The sequence below is a fragment of the Sceloporus occidentalis genome, unplaced genomic scaffold (genome assembly GCF_023333645.1).
Source record: "Sceloporus occidentalis isolate IW3139 unplaced genomic scaffold, rSceOcc1.0.p SCAF_6, whole genome shotgun sequence".
Classification (NCBI taxonomy): Eukaryota; Metazoa; Chordata; class Lepidosauria; order Squamata; family Phrynosomatidae; genus Sceloporus; species Sceloporus occidentalis.
In genome coordinates, this window is record NW_028316986.1 from 72,028,570 (window position 1) to 72,044,044 (window position 15,475).

Genomic DNA, 15,475 nt, shown 5'->3' on the forward strand with positions numbered 1-15,475 from the left:
TCTGTATCCAACTAGCTTCCTATATATTTTATCATAAAAATAATGACTAATGGGGAGCACTGCCCAAAGTAACAAAATTCATGTAAACTTAAAATTAATTTCCTTTTGAAATGAGATGTCCAGAATATTTGAAGGAATGACACCAGATGGTGCAGTTGCACTAATCTTCCATACCAAACACTGGGTTCTTACAGCCTTCTAGATGCAGTGTCAGCCAACATACTGACATATTATATGGCTTACTAGAACCACAAAATCCTGCTTTGAATTCTTCCTAATCATCATTTCCATTCTTTAATTTTTCATTAACGAAAATATGAAAAACTTGGTGAATATTTTCTCCTGGAAATTCTTAATATTTCAAAAGGTTAGATACAAATGTTTTTTAAAAATGAATCATTTCCTTTGGCATATGACTAAAATGCACCCTTATTTCCATTATTACTTAGAAAATGTCATTGATTGTCAAAATATGGCACTAATATCCAAAAGAAACCTCTGACCATTACTGATAAATCTCAAAAATTTCCAGATGAACATTTGGGATTCACCAGTATACCACCTTTATAGAATAATGGTGGTAACTTTTTTTTCAGGTTGTTCACCGAGATCTGAAGCCTAGTAATATTCTGTACATGGATGAATCTGGTAACCCAGACTCCATCAGGATCTGTGATTTTGGATTTGCCAAACAACTGAGAGCTGAGAATGGCCTACTAATGACACCATGTTACACAGCCAATTTTGTAGCACCTGAGGTATGTAAAAAGGGGAAGAATCCAGCAATTGTAATATATCTCAACTTTAGCGGGTGGCTGGGGACACAGCAGAATAATCATTTGCATTCTTGATTAAAAGAAAGAGAGGCAGGCGAGCTAACTGGCTATGTATGTAGCCCACCACAGAAGAGGCCAAGCAATCATGCTCTAACAGCTTAAAAAGAAATGATAGAAGAAGACTATAAAAAAATAGGAGCAGGGAGTTCTGCTGGATATCTAATTTCATCCCAGGAAATATCCAGTACTGTAGTCACACATGACATTCCCACAGCTGCTTCCCACATAGCAGTCACAATAGCAATAGAAAGATGATTGGTAAATTATAAATTGTATTTATTTATTTAGTCCATTTATACCATGTTGATTTGGGACTCATGCCAGGAGATAAGTGGGATGTAGAATGAATGAATGAATACATGATGTATTTCTCTTATCTGAAATACTTGGGACAAGAAGTGTTTCGGATTTCAGAATTTTTTTCAGATCTAGTAATATTTGCATATGCATACTCAGATATCTTGGAAATGGGACCCAAGTCTAAACATTAAATTGATTTATTTTTCAAATACACCACATACACATACCCTAAGGCTAATTTCATAAAGGATATTTTTCATCATTTTGTGCATGAAACAAAGTTGGTGTACACTGAACCATCAGAAAGCAAAGGTGTCACTATCTTAGCCACCCATGTAGACAATTTTGGGTTTTGGAGTATTTCAAATTTCAGAATTCTGGATAAAGGAAAGTCAACCTGTATGGCATTTTCTCAGCACTGAGAAAATGCAATAATTTCCACTATTCTAACAAAGAAGGAAAAATAAATTATTTTGTACTGTTCTATTCACTCAAATATATCTATATCTTCCTTTCCCAGCATATGATCAAAGCATCTTACAACAGCAAAATAAAACAAAATGACAATAATGGGAAATTATATCATCCGTCAAACCAAGTCACTGTAGAATGACATCCTAGGTTTGCTGAAAAACAAAAAAGGAGAATAATCTATAGTACAAAAGTTAGCCTTAGGACTTTACTGGAATCTGAAGGTCTATAGGGGTTCAGCCCAGGCTGTATTCCTTATTACTGTTAATGGCAAAAAGAAAGAACAACTTATAGTTCTCTCTTTTTTTTCACTCTTCACAGTAATATGGAATAAAGCCTAGGCTGGGCCCCTCTGGATCTTCAGATCCCAGTAAAGTCCTATGGTTAACTCTGATCTGTAGATCATTTAAAGAAACATATTTCCTTATATCTATATAACTATTGTCCAGCTCTTGAGAGATCTGGTGGATACAATCAGAAGAATTTCATGGATCTTATTGACAATTTTGCTAGTGAAATATTCCACATTGGGGATTGGGGGGGAAATAACTTTTTTAAAAATTCTGGCCATTATTAGTAATTCGGGATATGTGAGATGAGGAAATACCCTGCCATCTAGTGGGTACAATTACAAGCATGAAAATAAGATGCATATCACAAAGACCTGAACTCCTTATCAGTATGCAAATTTGATCCTTTATCACTCCCACACTCCCAATTTCATCAAAGCCTAGATGAAATGCATTTGTGTTTTTAGGGAATTGTGGGCAAAACATTACATTTCTGGTAGCTAGGAAGCATATACTTTCGAATGGCCAAAATTATTTTTTGACTCTGTAGAAGGAAGATTTTACATGCTGTGTATTCATCAAATGGGCAACTACATGCTGTTTTTTATTTACAATCTCATTGAGTCTCATTAGGTAATGGCCCCTGAAATTACATGGTCTGAAGACTCCTGCAGGCATTTCCATGCTATTAACAAAAACCAAGGCATACCATTGTTTCCATTGTTTCAAAATCCACTTGTAGCCTGAAATAGAGTCACATCATTACTTTGCCAAAGGACCACCACAACCAGTTTTTGAAAAGCAGACTTTAAAAGTCAATAGTTATAATCATCCCTTTATCTATTGTTATATATTCCAAAACCTTATTTTCTATGGAGGGAAAAATACAGGAATGGATTCTCTAGCAACCTGTAGCCAAAGAAGACATTCTTGGTGTGATGTTACGGGCTCATTGTGTTCCTATTGTTTTATGTAGAAATAAAGAGCTAAATCTGTTTTTAGTTCCCAACTGGAAAAGACCCACTGAATGAATTAGACTTACATAAATGTTGATTTACTAGGTTGAGCTACCTTATTCAGTTAGCATACACTAGTTGAGACTAACAATTGGATTTAGCTCAATAGATCATTAGGATAATATCAGTCTTAGGCTTTAGTAGATTTCTAAGAAGATAACATGTTCTACAACAAGGCTGGTGGGTGGGGATGGTTTGCAGCTTCATAATGCTCCTTGGCCCTTTTGTGGGCCCCAGAATTGCCAGATCCTCCCCCCCCCCATCCCCTTCCTTGTTGTTATCTTCACATTAACACCAGTTTATGGTGACCTTATCGTAAGGTTTTCTGGACTAGATTTATTGAGAACTGATTTGCCATTGCCTTCCTGTGAATCTGAGAGAGTGTGATTTAGCCAAATAGTATGGTAGTGTTCTTGGTGGTATAAAGTGAATCCTGATGGGTAATTAAACTCTATTCATTTGGTTCTATCAAACACTAAGATCTCATAAAGTAGAAAAAGTCTTGTGACACTTTAAGGAATAACACATTTATTACAGTATAGAATGGGGTCTTAAGGGAACACCTCTCCCTACACAATCCGCCCCGTACTCTCAGAACATCAGGGAAGAACTTATTGAATTATTCAAAAACTAGGTTAACAACAACTTCCCATCAGGCATTTACTGCCGCAGCCCCCAAACTATGGAACAGTTTACCAGAAGAGATCCATCTTACTACCAATTTGGATTGCTTTAAAAAGGCACTTAAGACGCATCTCTTCCAGCTAGGGTTGCCATAACCCGGCGGGCCCCGTGCCATTCACGGTTTCGGGGGGGCCCTCCCGGTCCGGGTTGGGTCCCCACCCGTGCCTTGTTCCCAGTTTGGGGGCCCGCTCCGGCCATTGACGCTGCCGCTAATGCGGCTGCTGCAGTGCCAACCTACCTCCTCCTCCGGCTCCGCCTTCCTCCTCTTCCTCGGCGGGCGGCAGAAGCGCTGCCGCCACCGCGCCCCCACTGGGAGGGCTTGCGCGTCGCCCAGGCCTCAGCAGAGGCCAGTGGCAGTGCGCGCGCCTGCCCCATTCCCTCCGCGCGCACGCGCGTGCCTCCCTCACTTTCCTCCCCCCCACGCGCCTGCCTTGCTTCCCTCCGCGCGTGCGCAGGCCAGCCGTCAAAAGGAGGAGGAGGGGGGAGAGGAGGAGGAGGAGGAGGAGGAGGAAGGAGCCAGAGGAAGGGTGCCTGAAGGCCAGGGCAGAATTGGGCCAGAGAAGGAGGAGGAGGAGGAGGAAAGCTGAGTCAGTGGCCATTAGGTCTGCCTTGGTTTTTTGGGGTTTTAAAATGATATTTAAAAATATAAAATACTTATTTTATTTAATTTTTTAACTTTTATTATTGCTTGTTTTTATTTTATTTTATTAATTTTTATTATTGCTTGTTTTTGTTTTATTTTATTAATTTTTATTATTGCTTGTTTTTATTTTATTTCATTAATTTTTATTATTGCTTGTTTTTATTTTATTTCATTAATTTTATTATTGCTTGTTTTTGTTTTATTTCGTTAATTTTTATTATTGCTTGTTTTTTATTTTATTACGTTAATTTTTATTATTGCTTGTTTTTTATTTTATTACATTAATTTTTATTATTAAATATATACACCCCTGCCTTGTTTATTTATTTTTTCATTATTTTTTATTATTAAATATATGCAAGTGCATTTTCTGTGTATTTATGGCGCTTTGAATGCTAACAAGTCTGCCTTTCTTGCACAATGATGATGATGATGATGATGATGATGATGATGATGATGATGATGATGATGATGATATCAACAAGCCTCTGAGGCATGGCCAATGTATCTTGCTGTGATTTTTACAAACTCATGCACAGTGAAGAAAAACCACAGTCCCTTGCCCAAGTACACACTTCTGAGAAGTACAGTTGAACCTGAGGGCAAATACATTTCTGCCATCTGTCTATGAATAATGCCAAAATGTCCTCCATTTTGATCATGCCTAAAAACATACATTTATATTAACATTTTTTTTTAAAAACCTCAATTTTTTGCGCGTCCTCCATTTTTATAAAAATGTTCTACATTTGAAAATGTTGCCCTGCATTTGTCCTACATTTGTCCCGGTTTGGAGGTCCTCACTTATGGCAACCCTACTTCCAGCAGGCCTACCCACCTGATCTCTTATGAGCAACTTTAGAAAGACCCCCATTTCCGATTATTAATAAGATTGTAAACAGACGATGAACCAGTCATTTTAGCAATTTGTAATAACTGTTGTGATTTTATTGATTATATTTGTAAATTGTATTGTCTATTTTATTATGATGTAATCCCGCCTTGATCTGTAGGGAGAGGCAGAAATATAAATTATTATTATTATTATTATTATTATTATTATTGTTGTTGTAGCACCTTGGAGACTAATTGAAAGAAAGAAGTTGTTAGCATGAGTTTTTATAGACCTGAGCCTAATTCCTCAAATGTATTACAGCTTAAGCTTTCATTTATGGCAGCCACCTTCTTCATATGCATCCATGATAGAGTATGTTACAATACATATATTTGTCCAGGCACTCTTCATTGTTTTGCTGCAACAGATTATGATAGCTAAGACCCCTTTGTTTTAGAAAAAGAGAACTTGTTACCATACAAGATAGTTCATGCCTGTTAACTCATCATGTACGTTGACTGAAAACGTTCCTATCAAACAGTTTAAGAAAATATGTTGAAGCAAATGTGAACGAAACTACTATCAAAAAATGTATTTTTAAATATTTACCAGTCCCAAAGAGGAGCAGGAGATAATCATTTTCTTTCTTTCTTTCTTTCTTTCTTTCTTTCTTTCTTTGTGAAGGTCTTAAAACGGCAAGGCTATGATGCAGCCTGCGATATCTGGAGCTTAGGGATTCTGTTGTACACCATGTTAGCAGGGTAGGTGCAGAGTTCTCTTGGTGTCTGTACATTTTTTATAGCACTTGTAAGTAAAAGATCAACAATATCATAAAAATGCAAACAGGTAGAACTTGAAAATATTACTTGGGGCAGGGGAGAACAACCTTCAGATTCCCATGTCCCAATAGCCACTGGGCCAAACGGACTGGGAGATTTTGGGAAATGCTGTCCAAAAAGAATTAATTCTTTCAGGATTTGAAAACAAGGCACAAGATGGACGCTAATGTGTTTTTTTTATGTTTAAAAAATGGGTTCAAAGATTGATTAGATTTATTGTTTTAATTCAACTGCCATTTTTGATATTTCACCATACTGTGAATGCTCAAGGCAAGTGATTATGTATTTCAGAAATTAATTAAAAAATTAAAATGTAGCTACCTTATTTGCTTAACTTCAGCCATTAAATTCTAGTGCCCCAAAGTTAAAAATAAATAAATCATTATGATGGCTCTTTGAAATAAAAGAGTTTGGAATTTCATCCCCAAGGGAGGGAGAAAACCCCCTATTCATGGATAAAGCTTATTATGGGGATTGTGTCCAACCTGCTTGCCTTTTATTTTATTTTTAATTCTGCAAGGTTCTCCAAAGAATTTCCCCAGTATCTAATGTTCCATCCAAATTCTTAGCCTATCATGAACCAGAATGTCCATCAAGAATTTACTTTGTAAAATATTTACTTCCAATAGGCAGCAGAGGAGATAAAGCTCAGACAGCAATATAAATGACTAAAACCAAAAGCGAGCATAGGAAGAATGAAAGGTGCTGTAGAAGTTCACTTAAATAAACTTAAAAGGGTATGTCTAAAAGCATGTGAGGTTTTTTTTTTTGGGGGGGGGGCCCTCTCCCCAATTCTCCTCTTCAGATTAGTATGGACAAGCTGATTTCTAACCCAGCCCTGATCCCTTCTGTCATCCAAAGCATGGCCTCCACCTCCTTTTTTCCTTATCAGCTAGCAGGATCTTATAGTTGCAACAATTTCTCTGTATGGTGGACTAGGACTGAAAGAACATTGGCCTCTGGACTTGGACTTGGAATTTTACCCAGTTCAAAATGTTCCCTGTTACAAAGGTATCAAGTTCCACGTGCCAGTGCTTTTTCAGTTCAGATTCCGATGCACTTCTGTTCCCTATTATTTGATACAAATGAAAACAACAATTGGGATTTTAGTACACATGATATTTAGTATGCATTAAATTTATACTTAGATAAACAAGCTATTCCTTTGTCTTTAATACTGGGGCTTCTTTGACTTGCATCACAGTGTGCTACTCATCCTTTTGGCAGGCGGGGGTATGTGTCTTGGTAAGTAGTCAGGTCTTTCCTGTTTAAGGTTTTTCAGAAGTTTTACTAAAACGCTAAACATTCTCCAGTTGTAAGAAAGTTGCATAAAATTAGGTATTTGTGAGAGAAGACCCCCAGTTTTTTTTTCTAAAGGAAATTTTGGTATTATTAACAGTTTAAAAGAGGTACTGTTCGGTTGTGTTCATGAAGATGAAGGGCAACATCCTACTATTCCTATTGTGGTTTTAATTAATCACATTAATAATTTTCAATAGTCACATCCTTATTTTCTTCAGTGCGTGTTGGTTTGAGTGAAAGCTTTATGGAACGAACTGTCCTGTTATGATCAAATAATTCTACAGCATACACAGTTCTTTTTAAAATATCACTTCTTGCTTAACAGGTTCACTCCCTTTGCAAATGGACCAGATGATACTCCAGAGGAGATTCTGGCAAGAATTGGCAGTGGAAAATATGCACTCACAGGAGGAAACTGGGATTCAATATCTGATGCTGCTAAAGTAAGTAGATAACATTACATCTTACATGATCCTTTCAGGCACTTTTTAAGTTGCAAACATTTCTCTAAGGTCCAAGAAGTGTTATTTAATATTACATTATTCATCTTTAAATAATAGATAATTAACACCTTCCATGTTCTAGCTTTAATAGAATTCAAACTGTTAGCTTGAAGCATTGCAGTTAAAGTACCCAAGGGAATATGATGAGATGTGCATATTAGGGGGGACATATGTCTAGATTATAATAATAGAAATGTATATTTATTGTGCATATTAATGCAGGAATAACATAGGAGGGAGTTTTGGATGTACATACGTCCACTAGACTAATGCACAAGTTTTTAGTGACAGCATTTTAAAACAAGATTATGTTTTAGTTCGATGGCTGGTACAACAGTGAGTAGCACATATTATACTTAATCCATGATTCTCACTGAAAATGGATTTGATATATTGTCTCCTTCTTATCTACAATGAATAAAATTTGTTGTTGCTGTATCACTTGGATTGCTGCCTAATTTATGAGGCCAAGTTGTGAACCAGCTGATGTGTCCTCACGTAACTTTTAAAAGAAAGGTTTTCAACCATACTTAGCACAGCACTAGGAAACTGTTGCCAAGATGCAAAGAGTCTCTCTTGTATGATAACATCCTAATCACTGTGAAAATAATAGGTGTGGAATGATTACAAATCAACAGCTCTGGTACAGAAAAAGTGTGGTAACAGGTCAGGACTTGCATGCAGGATTCCTATTGCAACCCAAGTCAGCTCACCAGGGAGCTTATCATATGATACTGTTATGCTGTAGTTGTACTGCATTAGTCCAATCTTTGCCTAGATCTAATTGCATGACATTAAGTTATGCTGACGGGCCTAAAGGAGTGGTGCATCGGGACTGCGGTGACTGCATGGGACCACTCTCGATGCAGTCCACCGCCAAGGTCCTCAACCAGGCTGCTGGCAGGAGCAGATTATATCTGCTACTTTTTGGACAAGTTCTTTTTCATTGGCATAGCCTTGGCTGAGATTCAGGCTGCGTTTGAGGTGTGTGTCATATAAATGTCACGTCCCCAATGTGGCCTGAAGCCACATCATTTTGCCCATCTGTTTTGAGCCCTAGTGGTTCTCCCAGTGCCGCACTGCCCTTGAGACATTTGGAATTTGATTATTTCCCCACTTGAAATAATCCATTAATGACTCCCTGTCCAACTGTAGTTTAGAAACCCCTATGGGTGTGAATGTCTTGTTATTCTTTGCTGCAACACTGGGAGCAGAATGTGCTGAACTTGAGTGTGATTTCATTGCTTTTCCCTTGGTGATTCCCTTGATATTTCCAGCAGAGAAGTCTCAAGACTATTTCCAGTGGTTGGACTGGGAGGACAACAGGGTTCCCATTCATTCTCCATTCTTCTGTATGATTTTTACATTTTGCTGCATTTTTTAAATAAAGGGGAGGAGCACAGTAACACAATTCTGATGTAATCCTATTAGTGCACAGAGAAACCACAGGGTTGAAGAAGAGATTAAAGAGTAATTAAAAAAGGAAAAATTTATAAAAGTTTTAAAGGAAAATATACAAAAGCAGACCTAGACAAGTGATGTTTCATAAGGAAAAAGCATAGAAAGAAGTTAGAAGTGGCATAATGTGTGTTCCTGATCTGTGTAGAGAGTTAGAGTGGTTCCATAATAGCATCATTATGTAATTTCACCATTGCATAATTGCACAATTATGGCTTCTCTCTTTTAAAAAAACAATCATGGAAGTGCAGGTGAAGCAACCAGGGTGATGGGAAATTTTGCTCTGATGCCTCCATTTGCGGGGAGCCTCTTGTAGGCCAGTTACTTGTATTTTGTGCTCAAATGGAGTCTTGTGATGGCATTGTGAGCCTTCATCCAAGATCTGGCATGATTATTGTTCCAAATCCCACTGAGAGGTCTTGCAGGACCATAGGTCTCACAAGACAGGAGATGGAGCAGGGTGATGGAAGGTGATACCGTTGTGTTTCAACAGATATTGTTGAGAAAGCAAACACTGGAGCCAACACCAGTGAAGTGGGAATAGGATTATGGTACAAAAGAGTACACCCTCTCTTTTGCACCATCAAAAGTGTATCCCACTGACTTTCTGAGTACAGAAGTAGTTTTCGGATGGACTGGTGTGATGAGCACCTAATTCTCTCCCTCCACTTCCTTAAAGTCGTACAATGAAGTTTAATAACATTTTACATTTCACTGTAAACTGCTATTGTCCAGTCAATAGAACAGAATTTTATCCACAGAAGACTTTTTAAAATTACATTTTTAATCCTCTCTGAAAATCCTTTATAACAGGATATTGTGTCAAAGATGCTTCATGTAGACCCCCATCAGCGCTTAACAGCAGCCCAGGTTTTAAGGCACCCATGGATAATAAACAGGGAATATCTGTCCCAAAATCAGCTCATCAGACAGGATGTACACCTGGTAAAGGTAAGTGGCTACATTGCCTTATGGTATGCAGAAAAGTTGGCTGATGACTTTATGTAATTCTAATGCAGGAATGGGAAAAGTGTGGCTCATACACCACATGAAGCATCTGAGCTCCACTTTGTTGCCCCTGAAGCCCCCTGATAAACCCAAAAGTACTCCGAAACTTATATGGTTAAAAAAAAGCTGGTTTTCAGGCTATTTTTGCCCCCAAATTAACAAACAACCACAAATGCAGTAGTTCACTTTCATTAACACCCAGATCACTCCCCATTCCTTCTCCCACAAACACCAAAATAGGCCAAAATGGCAGCCAGAGATTATGCAATGTAACGTCCAGAACAAATGGATTTGATCCAATGGGATTGGTGCAAGGTAAAAACTTGGCCCTTGCCTCCTCTGAATTGCCAACCCCTGCTTTAAAATAATTAAATTAGTTTTTCATACATAATCTGCCAGTTAGTATAATGAATTGGTAAGGGAAAGAAGAGCGAGAGAGATTTACGCCAGTAGCCATATACATGATCCTCCACAGCGTGACAAATATCTAATAGCCTCAGAAGGATCCCTAACCCAGAGGAGCTGTATAGCTTAGTGAATATAGGTGACTACCTTATGGAGTCCTTTGGCTGAGGAAAGAGTCCACAGGAGAAGCTCTTAGCCCAGTCCTGTCTAAATACAGGTGCTTCCTTTTCTTTAAATGGGGTGGGGGTGCAAGGAAATGAGGAAGAGGAAAAGAAGGAGTTGCTCTTAACTGTTCCCTGGTTTTACCTTTGTTTTTCAGGGTGCAATGGCAGCCACATACTTTGCTTTAAATCGAACACCTCAGGCACCAAGACTGGAACCTGTATTGTCCTCCAACCTGGCCCAGCGTCGGGGGATGAAAAGACTGACCTCAACGAGGTTGTAGTGGTCCTAAAATGCCTAGCATGAAAAAGGAAGACAAACACTGTATGTCAATCAGGGAGGCTGACATATATTGCTAATTTTGCAGGGCGCTGGACTATTGGCACATAAATTGTTGGAATTAGCAGGATTTCATCATAAAGCAAAGTTATTCTTTGCTTTCAGATTCTTCTTTTTTTACATTATCGCCAAGATCCTGAGTTAGGAATTACTCAAAAATGTGCCAATTTTTCAATTGCTGTATTGCTTCTTATTTAAGTATAAATGGCTGAAATCCTGTTTTGTCCCTTCCTCCTTTTCTCCAAATGCTATTTTTGGAATATTTTAGACGCTCTGTAAGATGACTTTTTGTAAGCACTTTTCAACAGAGAAACATGTAGTTTTGATTTTAGAGGTCAATGCTACCAGCATTTGTGTCATGGTGAATTGTCATAACTTGATCTAGCTACCCATCCAAAGGTGCAGTGAGGTTCATCTCCAGAGAGCTGAAGGAGAATAGAATTGTGACACCATGAATCCAATGGCCTGCTGAAAGAGATGCTTTATGTGGAGGGAATGAGCAGTTGGTGGGGTATCTGTTTATTTCTTCAAAAAGTCCTTTCTATGTGTTAGTTCCCTATAAAAACAAATGCATGGAGGTCAGAGTGGGGCACCTGCTGATCCACATAGTCAAGGGGCCCCCATGTAAATATAATAAATGCACAATCTATATTAGCCCAGATAAACTGTGGAAACATATCGCACATAGAGGAACCTGTGTTAGTTCAGGTGTTCATGTATTGGTGCTGTGGAAATAGAGCCTTGGAGTATGTGGAAGTTGGGGATAAGCACAGCTGGTATTACTCTCTCCTCTTTGCATTCATATCTACATGTACAAACACAAGACAACAAATTCTAAGGACCATATGTTAAGCTACACACTCTCCTGCTGCTCTCATTTGAAGATGATGATCTTTGATTTGCCTCTTTAGTTTTAAAATAGTGGCTCATAATGCCAGACTAATGCCTACAGGAAAAAATCATAGGGGCTCAACAGACCGCCCCAAAAGGGTGGCCTGTAGCTGCCCGTTTTTATGCTGCAAGGAGGCTGCACCAACCAAACAGCGCGGCCTCCGTCAGGACTAAAAAGAACCCGCTGAAAGCAAGTTATTTTTAGTCCACACGCTAGGCCCCATTGTTGGACACTGCGCCACACATGCGTCATCATGGCAGCATGTGGATGGGGCCGAGCCATGATAGTGCCAGCTGTGCACAGTAGGGTTTCCATCATGGGCTCCTTCTGTAAAAAGAAGGTGCCACCAAAGCTGCACCCAGGACACGCCGCACTCCTGAGCCATAAAATTGGCCCTAGACCACCGCTTTCAGTACTGGGCCAAAGTCTCTGGGTGCTTCCAGATGAGACTTTTAATGTGCAGTCATTAAGTACCTCATCTTACAAGCAAAAAAGACAGAATAGCTTCCTACTGTCCTTTTTGAGTATTAGAGGTAGGAGCTCACCAGCTGGAAGCACACTGACCAGTAGTAGAGAAGTTGTCAATGGAGAAACTTTAAGAAGTCTACGGTATTTCACACTATCACAGAAAATTATTATGTTGGACAAACAATCCATTCCTATGCGTGTCTAATCAGAAGTTAAGTACCACTGAATTCAATGGGATTTAATCCCATCTTTCTGTGGCTATATAGGATTGCATTCTAAATATTTTTCATTACTATTGTGGCCTTTGTAGAGCACAATCTAGGTGACAAAAATAGATATCTTTCCACCTCCAACTGATACCACAGCCATGTTTTATGTCTGATAATTAACTAGATTGCATCCATTGGCCACAATACAGATTTAGGCAGGTCAGCAAGGCTATGCTACAAATGTCTGCGTCTCAAAAGTAAATTCCACTGCAGTTCTACTTAGACTGCAATCTAAATGTGTTGAAATCAGTGTTTCAGAGATGTACTATCACCATTATTTTAAGCACTTTACTTGATTTTCATTTTCATACTTGATGTTGTCAGTTTCCAGAGCTATGCAGGAGAAACCAGTGTGCTACATTCTTTTATTGCTTGTGAGGTGTGTAGGGGGTGAAGTCAGAATATTATTGTATCCTACTGTTGTGATCCTACAGTTTGGGAGATCCCTGTTAACTGAGTCTGCATATACAAGGGAGCAGAAGGTTGCATTAACTACTGTAATGTGCTTCTGGAGATTTGTTTTCATGTCCAACAAGCTGTTATGTAACATATTTTATTTTGTCCTTAATTTAAAAAGTTATATTTAATATTTCAATTTATGTGCTGTGCACATAGGACTGCAGTAGAGCATTTGCTCTTCAAGCTTGACTTCTGGAATAACATAATGCTGTGAAACTCCATAAAATGAAAAAGTTGTCTGAAGTACAGCAGGAGATAATGTGGATATTAGAAATCTTGAAAAAGTCCACCTGTTTTTATGTTGTGTATCTAAAGATAGTTACTTTCACATTGGTTAAGTGCCCTGGTTATACTCTACAAAAGATATGGTGTTTTCATCATATAGGTTTGCTTTACCAGAAGCCTATTACTCAGGTCCATAAATGACTGTGCAGAAAATGCCCATGTCCTTCCATGGTTACTGTAGGAGATGTCACATTACACTGGTCAAGTCTGTGGTCACATCTTTAGTAAGAATGGCAGCTGGAGTACAATGCTTTTAGGTGATGAGCCATGGAAATAATTGAAATAGCATGTCCCTCTTTCACAGAATTAGGGTTCGTGTGTTACATTATTCCAGCAGGGTATATTATATGTCACATATTAAATTTATAATCAAGTCTTAATCCTAGTCCAGTTTCATGTAGATAAAAATTGTATCTGATACACAGTTTTGGTCATTTCCCAATCTTATATTTAACATATTTTCGATACCCATGTATATAAAATATATAAAATGAACATTATATAGATCTGCTGTTTAGTTACACAACATCATGGGGCTTCTACTTATTTAGAATGACTGAATCCTCAAGTTCTTGGGTGAGATTTATCCAATGGTATTCAGCTCTCACAAAGCTTCTACCACATGTTGAAATGTCACATTCATCTGTTTGCAAGTTTCAGGTCCAATATTTGGAATCTTCTGGCAGGAGCTGTTTGTTACACAAGGATTTTTACATCCATTATAAACTTAATACATCTAGTGTCATTTACACTGGTAGTGGTGATTGTTCCACTAACTTGGCTTGCAAGATGTATGCAGAGCAGTTGCCATCTTTGTACATTTTCTATTGTGATGGCTCCTAGTTGTAGGTTCCTAACTTTACATGTCTTTGAGGTACAAGACGTAACAAGTGTATAAATGTGTCGGTTTTGTCTTTGAGCAATGTTGTTTACTACTTTCAGAGTATGGTGACACAGCAAATTCAGGGATGCCGGCTTTTTCTGATGAGGGGAGAAAACAGTGGCTCTTGTATATATGCTGCACAGAATTTTAAAATTGCTCAGTTTTGGAAAAATTATTGGCCCAATTTTTTTTTTTAAAAAAAAGATTAGTTGGGTTTCAGGACATGTGGAGCCATTAATAAATTGCCTTTCATGGATTTAAATAGAACCTGGCAACTTACCCCTTCTGGATGGTAGTCACATCCTAATCTTACTTGAAATAAAATATGGATAGTCTTATAGTCTAAGATCCTCAAGATACTCAACTTGCTTCTTCTGTTTTCCTTTCTTATGGAAGGATGGCACACAAACAGCATACAGGCATTTCAAATGGAACAGGGGGGCATGATGAATTTATTCAGATGAGTTCACTCCAGAAGACATTAGACATTTCATTCAAATTCATTCAAGTATTATGCCACAATATCAAGACTATATACCAACAGATTAAAATTATTCTGTTAATGACTAGAGAACAATGATTAGCAACTCTTGATTAGCATGTCTTTGAGCAAAAAATAATATAAAAATACATTTTTCACATTGTCCAGATCATTTTTAAATTTAAACAGATCAAAAGCTGAGAAGCATCTTTCTTAACAATCCTATTTCTTATTTACATGACTACTGACTATCATCAAGCAATTGATTCAGTGGGTCTGTTTTAGTCAGAACTCGTAGCTGGATTTAAGCCTTCACGTTTTATGAAACTATTATTTGGAATGTATGCATATTTAGAATGAAGATGGAACTTTAAAAAATATGTACAGCGCGCCTGCGCCATACGCGGGCGCGCCATATGCAGCCTTGAGCATACGCACTCAAGCCGCGGGGCGGTGCGTCCCATTCAATTGAATGGGCGTGCGTGCCCGTTGCGCCCCGCGCGCTCCCACGCTTCCATGCACGAGCCCCATTGTTTCCAATGGGGCTCGAGCATAGGCGGAATTCGCCTTACGCGTCAGGATCCGGAACGGATCCCCCGCGTAAGGCAAGGACGGACTATCAGAAAAGGGTTAGGCTTGTTTTAGGT

General features: G+C 38.5%; 1 protein-coding gene across 5 annotated transcripts in view; it reads left to right on the forward strand.

The window, feature by feature from the left end:
• Window positions 1-14,037, forward strand: part of RPS6KA2 (ribosomal protein S6 kinase A2) — a 264,581-nt gene extending 250,544 nt beyond the window's left edge. For all 5 annotated transcript variants that reach the window (XM_089530038.1, XM_089530037.1, XM_089530035.1 and 2 more), the window contains 5 exons: window positions 597-758; window positions 5,760-5,836; window positions 7,542-7,659; window positions 9,991-10,128; window positions 10,910-14,037. In XM_089530038.1, the coding sequence (XP_089386164.1) occupies window positions 597-758; window positions 5,760-5,836; window positions 7,542-7,659; window positions 9,991-10,128; window positions 10,910-11,035 (621 nt within the window). In that variant the 3' untranslated portion in view covers window positions 11,036-14,037. The remainder of the gene's footprint in view (window positions 1-596; window positions 759-5,759; window positions 5,837-7,541; window positions 7,660-9,990; window positions 10,129-10,909) is intronic.
• The last annotated feature ends 1,438 nt before the right edge of the window (window positions 14,038-15,475 follow it).